The sequence below is a fragment of the Phycodurus eques genome, chromosome 4, assembly GCF_024500275.1.
Source record: "Phycodurus eques isolate BA_2022a chromosome 4, UOR_Pequ_1.1, whole genome shotgun sequence".
NCBI classification, from domain to species: domain Eukaryota; kingdom Metazoa; phylum Chordata; class Actinopteri; order Syngnathiformes; family Syngnathidae; genus Phycodurus; species Phycodurus eques.
In genome coordinates, this window is record NC_084528.1 from 31,886,915 (window position 1) to 31,900,204 (window position 13,290).

Consider the following 13,290-nt stretch of genomic DNA (forward strand, 5'->3'; position numbering starts at 1 on the left):
CGAAGCGTTTCAAAATTGCAGAAAAAAAAAACGAACTGTTTGCACCACGAGGTGGCGCTCCGATGACATATTTGCAAAAATGCGTCCACGTCGAGACGACGGCAGAACAGCACCTGACCAGAGAGAGCCAATACGTCGCGACGCCGAGGACGCTCGTCTGTTGATATTTGCCGTTGGCGACGGTCCGCTGACTAAACGCCCGCAATAAAGCGCGCCGTCGTTTTTTTTCCTCACCGGTCAGCGTCCGTTTTTTTACGGCCCGCTAAAGACTCGCCGCGATTCCAAACGCCGTCCGGGTGGTGAGCGCCGCGCGCGCTAAGCTTAAGCACTTTGCTACGCGCCTGCGGCGGGGGCTTTTAGCGCCGCGGTCTGGAAACGCTGACGCCGGTGCAAAGGGGAATTCAATTAGCGGCCGCAGATGCTAACGGCGTGCGCCGTCGATCGCATTTGCGCTGAGGGAAAGGAGCAGCGGATTCGATGAAACGCTTCCCCGCATCCATAAACGACACAAGGTTCACCGTGCGCTCGCTTTATTGACACTGTGAACAAAGCAATCAATAAATACTTTGTTGCAATAGGGAATGCTATTTCAAGACAAATATGCGCGTAAAAAAAAGTCTCAGCCTCATTGTGTGCTTAAAACATCTGCCGTTCTTAAATGGAGGACACTCGGTTACATTTGGTGGCGTTAGGGTTAGGGTTGGGTGGTTAGTGGGTTCGGGTTTAGGCCTTGAGGTGCCCGGGGGTTCTCGGGTTTAGGGGTTGAAGTTCGTGAGTTAGGGTTCGGGAATTCGGGGTTAGGAAAACGGTTTGGGGCGTTAGGGTTAGTCTTTGGTTTTCGACTGTTAGGTTTGGGATTGCGGTGTGAGGATAAGTGGGTTAGGGTTCCATATTTGGAGTTAAGGTTAGGGGTTAGGGTTTGAGGTTTAGGCTTTAGGGGTTAGGGTTTGAGGTTTAGGCTTTAGGGGTTTGGGTTTGAGGTTTAGGCTTTAGGGGCGAGTGCGAGAGTGAATTCTAACCGGGAAGTCCTCAAATCAACTGAATAAGAAATTAGGTGGACCTTCTGGCCCATGTTGTTCCACTCCGGGCCTGCAGGTGGTGGTACCGAGCATTGCAAACTAGCACATCCCCGTGTTGTACCCTAATCAGTGGTTTTTAATCTGGGTTTGATCGAACCCCAAGAGTTCGGCGAGTCTGGGAGGTAGAGCGGAAGTCGAGACACCCTAACCCGAACCTTTATTTCAACTCACGTGTTTCCCAATGGAGCCAAAGCTGACATCACACACAAAAACAAAATCTAGCCAGTAAAAGTTGCTTTTTCCGCCCACAATCGGATACATTCTCCCATTTTGAAGCGCTACGTCATCTCGTTGCAAGACGCTTGACCGGTAAAGCTGAATAAATCCATGCCTAGAGCAGAGGTTATGAGTTAAATACGACGGAACTATAGTGGGCAGTGATTGTTTTGCGCCCCGCTCTGCAATGTTTTCAGTCGGAGTGTACGCACACGGCAACGTTCTTGTGGCTCTCCCAGTAGTGACGATCTTCTGGGAAACTCCAGGCGGCCGCCGACTCCTTGTGGCGGCTGACGGCGTGAACCACAAACCCGCTCATCTGCTTCTCCAGGACGTCCACCACTGCGGGTGCGTTGGCCTTGCGTGCGGCCCCCTCCATAGCTCCCAGGACGGCGTCCCTGGGCACCGTCCGGGGCCTGGTACTGAAGGACACCACCAGGTTGATGTTATTGACCTGCAGAACCTCGAACCAGTTGCGCCCCGCCACGTGGTGGAAGCGCTCCCCGGCCCTCCAGTTACGGTAGGTGCTCCCCGAGTGGTTGATGAGGCGCACCGACCAGCTCACCCAATCGTACTTCTTGACCAGGAAGTCCAGGACTTGCTGGGCGGTCTCTTGGAGGTTGTGACTTTGCTTCTCTTGGAGGAGGTGCTGGGCATCCAGTTTGGCCTGCTCCGGAAAGGCGTCAGCGCAGGACCGAACGGTGGTCTTCATCCGGAGCTCGATCTCGTCCATCTTGCGGCTCCACTCTCGGATTTTGTCCTGTTCTTCCTGGTGGTTTTGGGTCAAGGCAGAGTGTCCCAGCAGAGCGATGAGGCCCAAGCAGAGAAGCTCCTTCATGCGCACGCAAAAGTCCTCCAGGAGGCGGCGGTTCCTGGAGACGTACCTGATAACGCATCACGTCGTCATCAGCATTGACACTCAAGCTCAGCACGACACAGCACTCACCCAAAACCTGACCCGGAACCTTTATCCTGGCCATAATTCCTAAATTCAATTCACACGTCTATTTAAATAATGTTCAAGCCCTATCTAAAAACCCCAACACTAACCCCTTACCCCCTATTCCCTAACACCTACGGCCCAAATCCCGAACCCTCACAACCCTTCCCTTGCGCTTCACTATTCCCGGAAACCCTCAGGCGTAACCTCTTAATCCCAACTCCAAACTTTAAACTGAACCCTGACCCCTATCCAAACCCACTGACCCTAACCCTAACACGTTATTTGAACCCTACACCCACATCCTACCCCTCGCCAGTTATCCTCTAAATCCCCCAATCCTAAACCTGACCCTCTAATCTTAACCCTAACCCAACCCAAATTCTTAATCTCAAAACCAACTCCGAACCCTTCCCTGTAATCTTACCCTACTCATCCTCACCCTAATCCTAATCCTTATTCTTTGAACCAAATTCCCAGTGCTAAACCCTCCAATCTTAAACCCTAATCCTAACTTGAAGTTGAACCTGAACCTCTAACTTCTACCCTAAACCCAACTCACTAACCCCGAACACTGAACGACACAACCGAATGCAAGTGAACCAGACAACCATAAGACTATTGCAGTCATTTCAAAAAACAGGATAAACTACTCTACTGAACGTACCTTTCCACCAGGTCTAGAATGGAGTCTCCGAAGCCGCTGCTCCCCATGAGCGCGTGGTAGAGCACGAACAAATTCTTCTCGCCGCCGCTCCTGGAGAAATGCTCCAGGAATAGTTTTGTCTTCACCTCGCCGAACTGCGGCTTGGCCTCGATGATGTCCATGTACTTCCTGAACTGGTTCCGGAGGTTCTCCTCCGCGGCAAAGTACCGCGAGTCCAGCCGGCTCTTCTTGATCTCGCAGTCGATGTCCTCCAGCTGGCCCGAGAGAAGGTCCAGACTGTTCCGGACCGTCAGGAACTGCTCCTTGACGTAGAACACCTCCTTGCTCTGGACGTTGTCCAGGGCCAGACGGAGGACCGGAGCGGCAGCCTCGCACAGCGGGAAGAGTTCGCCCACGGCGCTGGCCACGACCTCAGCGCCGCGCTCCAACATGTCCATGGCCGCCTCGATGGCCTCCTTCTTCTGGGCCACTACCTTCTCCAGGGAACTGCTCATGGTCTACAAAACGGGACGAGAAGGTCCATGGTAAATATGCAAAACCTGCCGTACAAATACAGAAAATCCCTGTTTATTGCACATTTTTAAAATATTTCCGATGGGTTTTCACAGGAGACAGGCGAGTCTGCATTTAGGGTCGTGTACCTTCAGTGCAGTACCACATTGTGCCACAACATGCCAGGCAACAGTGAGCGCAACTGAAAGACATGCCGCGTCATTAAACGCAAGAGGAAGAGCGAGCGACGGTTCTTGTCTGCGCTGTTTGCGTTTTGTTGCCGCGCCGTGTGTCTTCGAAAGCAGCTGTTTGAGGAGTGAGCGCACACCAAATCGCGTTTTGTTTATTTGCTCATTTCAAAGCAATTACGGCGCTGCTTTGGTCAAATGGGGTGCGCAAGTGGCCGGAACTGCATTCAAAGTTATTTGCCGCCATCTTGTGGCATCTACAGACAACGACAGTGGAGCGCAAACCTTTTCGGGGGCGGCATCCCCCCGCGAATAGCAATACCAAGTCATCTACTGTATGCTAATTTCCTTGAGCCCATCTCTGGCGTTTCGTGTCGTATGTTAGCATCAAGCTAGTGGACCTTCATTAGAGTCTTCTTTTCATTTCCTTCAAGTGATGTGATACGACGATAGGCTCGTGTTTCTTGACAGCGACAAAGCGAGAACAGGCGCCGAGGAACATTTCAGTTTGTCGTAATACATTTGGGAAAGGTAGAACTGTAATAAAATATAACATCATTATTTTGCGATATGGAATTTGGGGTTCACTGTACATCCCGAGCGTATTCTCCATGAGAAAAATATTGGTGCGTCTGGCTTCTATTTATCAACCTCACCGGTAGCTATCGGGCGTCGTCGTGACAACGGCCGAGCTCCACAAGGCCAGAGAAAGAAGAAGAAGAATTGGAGAACAGCAGGAGAGTGAGCGTCTCCTTGTGATGTTGTTGTTCCATTTGCCCAACAGCGTTTTCCGCTCGGCATCCATTATTCACGCCGGCGGCAAAATTCCACAGGCGGCCGCCGTGGACTCAGAAAGTGGCTGCCCTCTCGATCAGCCAATCAGCGTGCTGCGAGAAAAGCTCGGCTCGGCTCGCTTATAAATCACTAACCTAATTTATTCAAATTCCCGCCCTGTGGCAAATTTGTGCTGACATCACCCAAAAAAAGGCAAAAACAACAACGACCACTAAAAAGCTTATTTGGTGACCGATAGAGTGCTAGGCGAGCCCAACAGTTCAACTTCCTGTCCTATGCGCAATCCCTGCCAGCCTTCCCAGTTAACATGGATATTTGACTTCAAAAGCCGTCAATGGCAGTCAACGTGTTAAGCTATCGTCACGCTTGGCCTCTCGCCGTTCTGGCTAAATCTCTGTGGCGGAGACATCCCGACAACAACAAAAGCAAAAAGCCAAACTCACTACCGAGATTTTGTTTTTTATATATATCGTGGACTTTATGGTTGACTAGGGTTAGAGTAAGCCGATATATTTTTGCGGCTCAAACGTAATAAGAAAGTTGTCGGATGAAGCGGCGGCCATTTATCAGCGGGGTGCGGTTTCGCCTCATTTCCAAGTCTCATTCATTCGCGTGCCCATTTTTTTTTTTTTGTCATCATTCAAACTTGTGCTGTGTTACGGAACTACACCAGCTGCGACCGCCGCAGTCGAAGCCACATTTCGACATGGTGTTCCAGTGCAGGTGATGTTTCCATAAATGCACTTCGTCAAGAAAACAATGATGTCATGCACACAAAATGGAGGGCGCGTGCGTGTGTGTCCTTGACTAGATGTGTGCGTGACTCATTTGAAGCATCCAAGGCCGAGTCTGCATGCAAAGACAAAAAAAAAGAAGAAGAAGAAGAAGAAGAAGCTCCCTGACAAATATGATAAATCATCAGAAATAATCCAAAGCGGGGCTGGTTCTGGTGGCTAAATATCAGTAAATGATGTCGAAATGCGCAGTGGATGTGCAGCCTTTACGCACAAGAAGTGCCCCCCGCGCCCACCGCCCACCGCCCACCCGCCGCCACCCATCACCTCGCCGTCCGTGCATATTGATCATCTCCAGGCCAGATAAGAACTCGGCCCATTCTTACCTGCGCTCCTTGTTCTTCTACGCGTCGGACAAGTTCTTCAGTTGAAGATGCGTCTGCGTGAGAAAATTCATCTGCATGCGCGGGGAGGGGTCCAAAAGAAGAGGGGAAGAGGGGGAGAGCGAGGGAAGGAGGGAGGGAAAGGAAGGAGAGCGGAAGATGGGAGACGTGCCAACACCTTGGTGTCGTTTTTCGTCGACACTGAGAAGGATTCGAATGTTTGGGTTCTGATTATCGTGTGGGTTTGCCCACCTCGAGGAGCCTCTTGGAGCTTGACAACACCGGGGATCAAAATGAAGGTAAGAAGATGAGCTCGTCGAGGTTTCGTACGTGATGGCACACAGGTAGTAAGCAAACATGCCTGCGTATGTCCGTCAAGGAGCTTTGGTGGGATTTGTTGTTTTTCTTTTTTTTCCCCTCCCCAATTGTGCACTGAACTAAAAAAAAAAAAAAAAAGCTGCATTTCAAAGATGGAAGAAAATGCATGTTTATTCGTGGCAAGGAGGAGATGTGGAGATGATTGCGCAAATGCTGCGTGCGCAAAACGGACAAATGACCCTCCCCCGCCCCAAACATAAATCACGATGGGGACGCAAAGCCTGCGAGATATTCCGACACGACATCCAAGAACACATCAGGCAACCGTTGATGTCAAATGTAAGAAAATCTATCGACGAAATGTCGGCGCCTCTGTGATTCCTGTGAGCTCCTGCGGGGAGGAGCAGCAGAATTGTGCGGCTCGGAGCAACATTTGCCAGTCAGGAGATGAAAAGATTGCGCGACCAGTTCATCTGGAAAGTGACGGCGACGACTCAGTGAGGGACACACTCGCGTGACCTTCTTACACAGTGACAGCGCGAATGGTCGTCCGTGTCTACATGTGCCCCGCGACTGACCGGCGACCAGTTCAGGGCGTAGTCCGCCTCTCGCCCGAAGTCAGCTGGGATAGGCGCTCCAGCGCCCCGCGACCCTAACCAGGATAAGCGCTGTTGAAAATGGATGGATGGATGGATAATATACTTAGTGAGAGGGTCGGTGAATGTGTGACGGACAGTCCGTGGAAACAGGTGGACTGTTGAGTTGTGGGAAACAGCGACATCTGGTGGACGCAGTGACAACCTGCACGCTTGGTTTCATCTGCTAATTTGACGGATATGGTTCGTATATTCGGGCTCGACCGTTATGGATTTGTTGATGCCGATTTTGAAATTTGGCAAGGGGAAAAAAATCCGATAACAGATTGATTGGCCGATTTCATTAAAAAAATAAAATAAAATAAAAATACATGGTGAATAAAATAAATAATTTTGGGGTACTTTAACACTGACAAAAACAAAGACTTTTACAATACTTTGACATTTAGGATGTTTAAATTTACAACAGAGAGGAATTTTCAAGTACAAAACTTCCACAAAAAAAAAAGCATTAATTAACAAATGTAGGTCATAAACGTATGCAGGACATAAGCGAAATTATGAGTGAAGGTACTGACAAAACATTATTTATGCACAATGCAATTTCTTCTACACCATTACTTTCTTTGCAATGAAGTGATGACTTCAAAATAAAAACTATATTTACTTATGTTTTACTGAACAGTGTGAAACTGTCACACAAAATATTATATATATATATATATATATATATAAGTAAAAAAAATGGGAGTGTAGTACTCTGTATAATACACAGTTAGGTAAACTTACGATGTTGCCTGTACTGCATTCAACAGGAAAAATATACCTATTAATGCATTGAAGAAAAATAATATTCTCTTAAGGTCAGTTGATGCAAGCATGTAAATATATGTATGAAATACCAGCATGCAGAAATTCATCGTACGATGAGTATGGAGGACGGAATTGAGACTGTGAGCCACGCATGTCGTTTACGTCACGCCTTTCTCTACTGAACTGCATTTACTGTTTCATGTGAAAGGACAAATAGATTGGCATTTCATCAGCAAAACACCCCCCCCCCCCCCCCAAGGACGTTGCAATAATACAAGAAAAATAGCATTTTGAGCATTTTATTTTATGCAAACATAAAAATGAATCGTCCTGGTGAGGTTATTGCCATTACTTTACGAAGGATGTTGCAATAAAATCAGTTATTTTGTGACAATTTTGTTCTAATTACATTTTATTATGAATGAATTGCGATGTTACAATGTGAGATATATATTGTATATTTTTGAGTACAGAAAAAAAAAATTACCTTTATTAAAACAGTTTTGATTTCAATGTTTTGGGGCAAAATGTTTTGACAGTCGTGCAAAAAGATGCAGAGTCCTCTAGCACTTAAGAGCAGTTTGAACGACTAATAGAGCAATGACCATTGTGCCGAGACTTCAAAAAATGGATGCGGTTTAAAGTGACGAGCAAGCACTATTATACGATCATCTTGAAGGCAGCACGTGCCCCTAATCAAATGTCCCATAAGACCAGACATCAGCAGGCAGGGAAGCCAAAAAAAAAAAAAAAAAAGACTCCAAAAAATCATGTATGATTTATTTATTGGTGGTGGTGCTTAAAAAACATGCAGAACTAAACAAGCAACGTACATGGTCCAATACAATAGAAAAGAAAACATCATATAGCGATATATATACCTATATGTTTGTACACCGCGTAACATGCTAAGAAAGCAACAACTTTCCAATCAGAGGGAGTCTCACAATATTGTGCAAAAAAAAAAAAAAAAAAGGAATATAAACATTGAGGCACCACTGGCTGTTTAAAAAAATAAAATAAAAAAGTGGTCGCTGTTGCTTTGCTTTTAGGATAAAGTGCTCATACAACAGAAAATTACCAAACATGAGCTTCATTGCCCACTTTTTCTTTTTTTATGCACAAAATATGGAAGTGCCTCCATGTAGTGTTGGTCAAGCGTCAGTCTCATATCAACTGTCTTGAAAAGGAATGTAACAATATTTAGTCTTTCTCAAATGAAAACATTTTGGGAACTTTCAAGCAGCTTTTCGGGATTCGGATGAGCAACATTCAGTGGACGCGGAAGTTCACAAAACAAAACAAAAATGCATCCATTTCCCATACCGCTTATCCTCAAAAAAAAAAAAAAAATATATATATAAAACAACTGCCAACAAGGAGTATCAAGGCCACGCTGAAAATATGCAAATGACCAGAAAGAAAGAAATAGGTGTACAGTAACCAGGAAAAGGTTCTGAAGCTTTTATGGAGGAACTGGCTGCAATTTGCAAAGACAAAAAAAACAAAACAATTTGAAACTCTACGGGTCAACCAAAACAAAGCACTCACTTTGCAAGTCGCAATTTCCGCCAAACGTTGCCAGAAAGACAAAAGAAATGGAAATTGTATGAGAATATCATCATTTTACAAAAGGACGAGTTCATTAAAAAAAATAAAATGGACATGAGAGAAGGCAAGATTACGAGAATTTTTTGTTTTTTAAAGAAAGTTGCAATTGGAAAAAATAAATTTGATGATAATGTTGGAAAAGAACAAGACAAAAAATGTATTTAAGAGGAAAAAGTCTTATCACAGCTTTCCTGTAGATTTGTCTGAATCCACAATTGGCACTTTTTCTGAAAGTTGCTACATTAGGATTATTTGGGTAATTCAATTTCATACTATAAAGTGCCAATTTAGTTTGCAATCAGTTGAATTTTTTTCTAACGTTTCCGTTTTCCAAGTGTTTTCTTGACAGTGTATGTTTTTATGAGATATATATTTCTTATAGCATCATCAAATGGAGACATCCTAATTTTTCCCAAAAAATGGCATTTAAGTAAATGTTTTATGAGAAACAAAATGCAGTATGGGAATGTTTTTGTAGTGAGAATGTCAACTTTTTTTTTTTTTTTGCAAAACAACGTTTTTCAAATTATTTGTAAACTGCCGATCTCTATTGATGTCACACTAAATTTGAGAACTGCTGAGTTGTTTGTATTCAAGAATTAGGTCCCGATTTGACGACTTATTTTTTTCCCCCCCAACTTAGTCCTGGTAACATTGCGTCATGTAACATAACTTAGTGTGTGTGTGCGCGCGCGCGTGTGTGTGTGTGTGTATATGGCAATTGTCTTTTCTCCTCCCTGGTCGCACACAACTTTTGGTTGACTTTGATCCCCAGAAGAGACGACCACGAGCGATTTTTGAGGGTTGTTGTACAAAGTCATTTGTTACTTGCGCTTGCCGCGTTTGGACGTGCGCCGCGTGCCGCCGTCACAAGAAACGTGAACGCGTTTAGCGGGCAGTAGCGGCGGTTCGGGAAACGAAGCGGGCGAACGCTGGAGCAGGTTACGGGCCAGCTCACGCGAATGGGCGGATGTCATTGCAGAGTTCATTTCTCATGTTTTAATTTTAGTTTTACACTGCATATTCGTGGTTCAGTAGTCACAAATTATTTTTAACCTATTATTCTTCAAGGGAACCGCCCCTTTCAAAAAAACAACGATCCTGCGTATTCATATTCCCTTTCACCAATGGAAATTTTAAGGGAGTGTCAATTATTTACAGATTTTCACTATTTGAAATCGGGCTCTTCGCCAGCCCATGAGAGTATTGATTAGTTAGCATTAATTAACCAATTAACTAACAAAAGATTTAACGACTGTATTTCATTATTTATTTTTTCATCATCAATTGCCAAACTATTTAATCACAAATAAAAAGTGAATATTTTAACGAACCAATTTCAGGTTAAAAATGCTAAAGGCAACAAATTGTTTAAATCAAATGTATTCTTCATCTCAAATTGAAAAACTGATTTCCTTTCCAATTCCCTGCCCAATTATTAAGCAAATAAAACATACATTTGCAGTGGACCCGCACAATTTGTGAAGCGCGGGGGCCGAACCCGACAGACAGCGAACATCTGGGAATAATTGACGATCCCTTGTAAATAGAAAACAAATCTGGGGGAAAAAAAAAGGGAACAGGTGTTTTCAAACAAACAAACAAAAAAAGCATGAAGTGGGGATTTCCGTGAGAAATAAGAGATGCGTAGCCCTCCCGACCCCCAAATAGGTGAATGCTGCATTGCAAATTTGCGGGGTTCCGTCGTATTTGACTAATCTTTCATTACTGACAACAAATCAATGAATTAGTGAACGAGACATACAAATTAAAAAAAAGTGAACTAACCAATTTAGGGACACAAAAGAGGCTCAATTATTTCAAGCGATATTCCAAACTTCTGCTAATGTAAACGCTAACCGGTCCTCAATGTATGTACGACGCGTGTCTGCGAAGCTAATGACGGCACATGCGCAGCGCCTGCTGCATCTTGTCCTGCACGTTCTCCATCTTCTCGGCCCACTCCTCGCTCAGGCCGGCGTCGTCGTCGCCGACGACGGCGGCGTAGCCCATCAGGGCGATCAGGCCGATGCAGAACAAGTAGGTGAGGCGCGTGCACAGACGCTCCATCGCCCGACGCTCGCCCCCCGAGTGCTTCAGGTACACCTGAAAACAACATTTTGCACAGCCTCAAAACTACTTTGACAATTTCGGTCAACATGTGAAAATCAGCGAGCTAGAGAAACCATATTCAAAATAAAAAATGTTTTGCCACTTATTCAAACACTTCGACTTGCGAAAAGACACAAAGCGCCTGTTTCTCACGCTTGCTGTCAAAATAGACTTGTATAACATCACTTGTACGACATGAAAAGAAGAACGCATTTCTATTGAAACACCAAAATGTTCAACCAGTCTATCATTTCGTCTAACCAATGACCGTTAGCTTTAAAGCTAACATATAACGTCAAGCGCCTTAAACAGGCTAACCGAAATTAGCATACAGTAGCTGTTACGGCCATTCCGAGTAGAGTAGAAGTCAACTGTATAAAAATCCCCATATAGTGATTTTTATACTGCAGACCTCATTAGCTCCAATTATGTCCACTGAAAATCCCTACGTAGCGATTCAGGAGTAGCGAATGATGGATGATGGTGCGTTCGGAACCATTATCATTCCCTACTCCCGAATCACCAGACTGTAATTTTTAGTGGCCTAGTTACAACGATATACAGTGTACCCCCGTATATTCGTGGTTTAGCATAATGCCAGCTAACACTATTAATGAGCCTCGTGTGAATGTGGTTTGATTGCGTTAAACACTCCAAACTATTGAATACAGTTTATGTAACATGGGTTCATGACTGTGCACATGCTAGATGCATGGATGTTGCGTTCAGAATTATCCACTCATTCCAAATTGTGAATCCGCATTTTTTTTGTGCTCTTTCGAATGAAAATGATCCTACATGTTCACGGTAATGAGAACATTGCGAACAAGTGGCGCTAGTTTTGCACACACGTTCCCCTCGATAAACGGGGGTTGACCGTACTTGGTGACTTACCTCCAGGATGGGCCGGCTGAAGAGTTTTGGCTTTCCCACCACGCCGTCGTAGAGCGTGTGTAGGTTCTGGTCTCCCAGGTCGTTGGCATAGCTTTGGATGAAGTCTTCCTTCTTGCGTTCGCTGTGCTCCGGCTTCACCTCCACCAGCTCCATGAACTTTCGGAACTGATTCTTGAGGTTCTCCTCCACCGAGGCGTACTGGCTGTCCAGAGTCTCCTTCTGGATGGCCACCAGGGCCTGACGGTTCTTGTTCGAGAGCTCGTCCAGGGCCCGGTTGACGGAGCCGAACTCGCGCTTGAGCGTGCGGATGTCCTCGTCGTCGATGTGGTGCAAAACCACGCGGATCAGGGAGCCCGCCACGCCGAAGATGGGGTTGACCACGGCCGCCGCCGACGAGATGGTGGCCACGCACTGCAGGACCTTCACCATGCCCTGCTTCAGCTTGGCGCGGTCCTCCACTATCTCCTCGTCCATCATGGCTGCCGGCGGAGGCTGCTGGAGGGACCGACATAAACATCAAATCCACGTAGGCCCCGCCTTTGCGTGGAATCACACGTACATTATCGGACAAGATGGATATGAGGGGACGCCAAAGTACTACTTTCTTATAGAGGGGACTTTGTTTCCATCTTGCGGCACACTCGGGCATTTCAGAAAGGACAAGGAGCACTAAAGCGGATTTAGCAAATATCTGACGATTGGTTGCCTGACAATATCTGAATAAGTGAATTTGCAAATAGAGCTAGACTGACTAATGATGCAGTATAACACCAAGGCCAGAGCTATCCAATATTTTTAGAATAATCTATTCAACCGTTTATCCCATCAATTGATCGAGGATCCGGGGGGGAAAAAAACAGATTTGACATGATTAAACACGGTAACGTTGCGCATATAAGGTTGCGGTTATTATTATTGTCCAGTTGGATTTGTCATCCGCACATTCCACACTACAGTATCTGTGACTGAGTGTGTACGGCTATAAAAGGCGGGGCTGATGTGGGTGTCAGCAAATGAACGCGTAGACCTGGCTGCTGTTAAACGGCTCAGCCGTTTGCCTGCAGTTAGCGAACACTGATACGTTACCTTGTGTTGGCGATCGTTAGCATGCTGTTGTGGATTGATCACTGTAGCTCTACTAAATACACTATAGCAGATGTAGTCTGGTTTTAAAGAACACAGAAATCTCTAAAAAAAAAAAAAAATCTTGTTTAACATGCTGATGTCTGAAAAAGGGTCCCAAAATGGATCCCTGTTGGACACCGTTTGGAATCAGAATCTATTGCATCGTTCACTCTCCTGTAAAACCTTTATGAGTTTTATGGGGAAATTTCTTATTTTTAGATTTATGGATAAGGTTTTTGGAGCATTTCTATTTCGAAAAGATAGTGTGTGTGAATGAGTGGCATTTTGTTCACTTTTTCAGTTTCTGCTTTCTCACGTTCAGGCCAT

At 45.5% G+C, this 13,290-nt stretch overlaps 2 protein-coding genes and 1 long non-coding RNA gene across 4 annotated transcripts in view; 1 reads left to right on the forward strand and 2 right to left on the reverse strand.

The window, feature by feature from the left end:
- Positions 1–5,778, reverse strand: LOC133401843 (protein rapunzel-like). Its single transcript, XM_061675298.1, has 3 exons — positions 5,498–5,778; positions 2,903–3,399; positions 1–2,179 (listed from the first exon to the last, which is right to left on the reverse strand). The coding sequence occupies exons 2-3, from the start codon at positions 3,394–3,396 to the stop codon at positions 1,489–1,491; spliced, it is 1,185 nt and encodes a 394-aa protein (XP_061531282.1). The 5' UTR covers positions 3,397–3,399; positions 5,498–5,778; the 3' UTR covers positions 1–1,488.
- LOC133401846 (uncharacterized) overlaps positions 5,626–13,290 on the forward strand; it is a 24,908-nt gene continuing 17,243 nt past the window's right edge. Inside the window, exon 1 of the long non-coding RNA XR_009768476.1 lies at positions 5,626–5,793. This is a non-coding gene — a long non-coding RNA (uncharacterized LOC133401846). The remainder of the gene's footprint in view (positions 5,794–13,290) is intronic.
- LOC133401845 (protein rapunzel-like) overlaps positions 7,988–13,290 on the reverse strand; it is an 8,568-nt gene continuing 3,265 nt past the window's right edge. Inside the window, exons 3-4 of one of the 2 annotated variants that reach the window (XM_061675301.1) lie at positions 11,839–12,330; positions 7,988–10,938 (exon numbers count right to left, since the gene is read on the reverse strand). In XM_061675301.1, the coding sequence (XP_061531285.1) occupies positions 10,729–10,938; positions 11,839–12,315 (687 nt within the window). In that variant the 5' untranslated portion in view covers positions 12,316–12,330 and the 3' untranslated portion in view covers positions 7,988–10,728. Of the gene's footprint in view, positions 10,939–11,838; positions 12,334–13,290 lie in introns of both variants that reach the window. The other variant, XM_061675300.1, reaches the window with a different exon arrangement.

Bases quoted from the DNA above. Each gene is read 5' to 3' on its own strand.
- LOC133401843 (XM_061675298.1), bottom strand. From the start codon at position 3,396: ATGAGCAGTTCCCTGGAGAAGGTAGTGGCCCAGAAGAAGGAGGCCATC. The intron at 2,180-2,902 runs GTACGTTCAGTA...ATGCGTTATCAG, and splicing joins ATTCTAGACCTGGTGGAAAG to GTACGTCTCCAGGAACCGCC.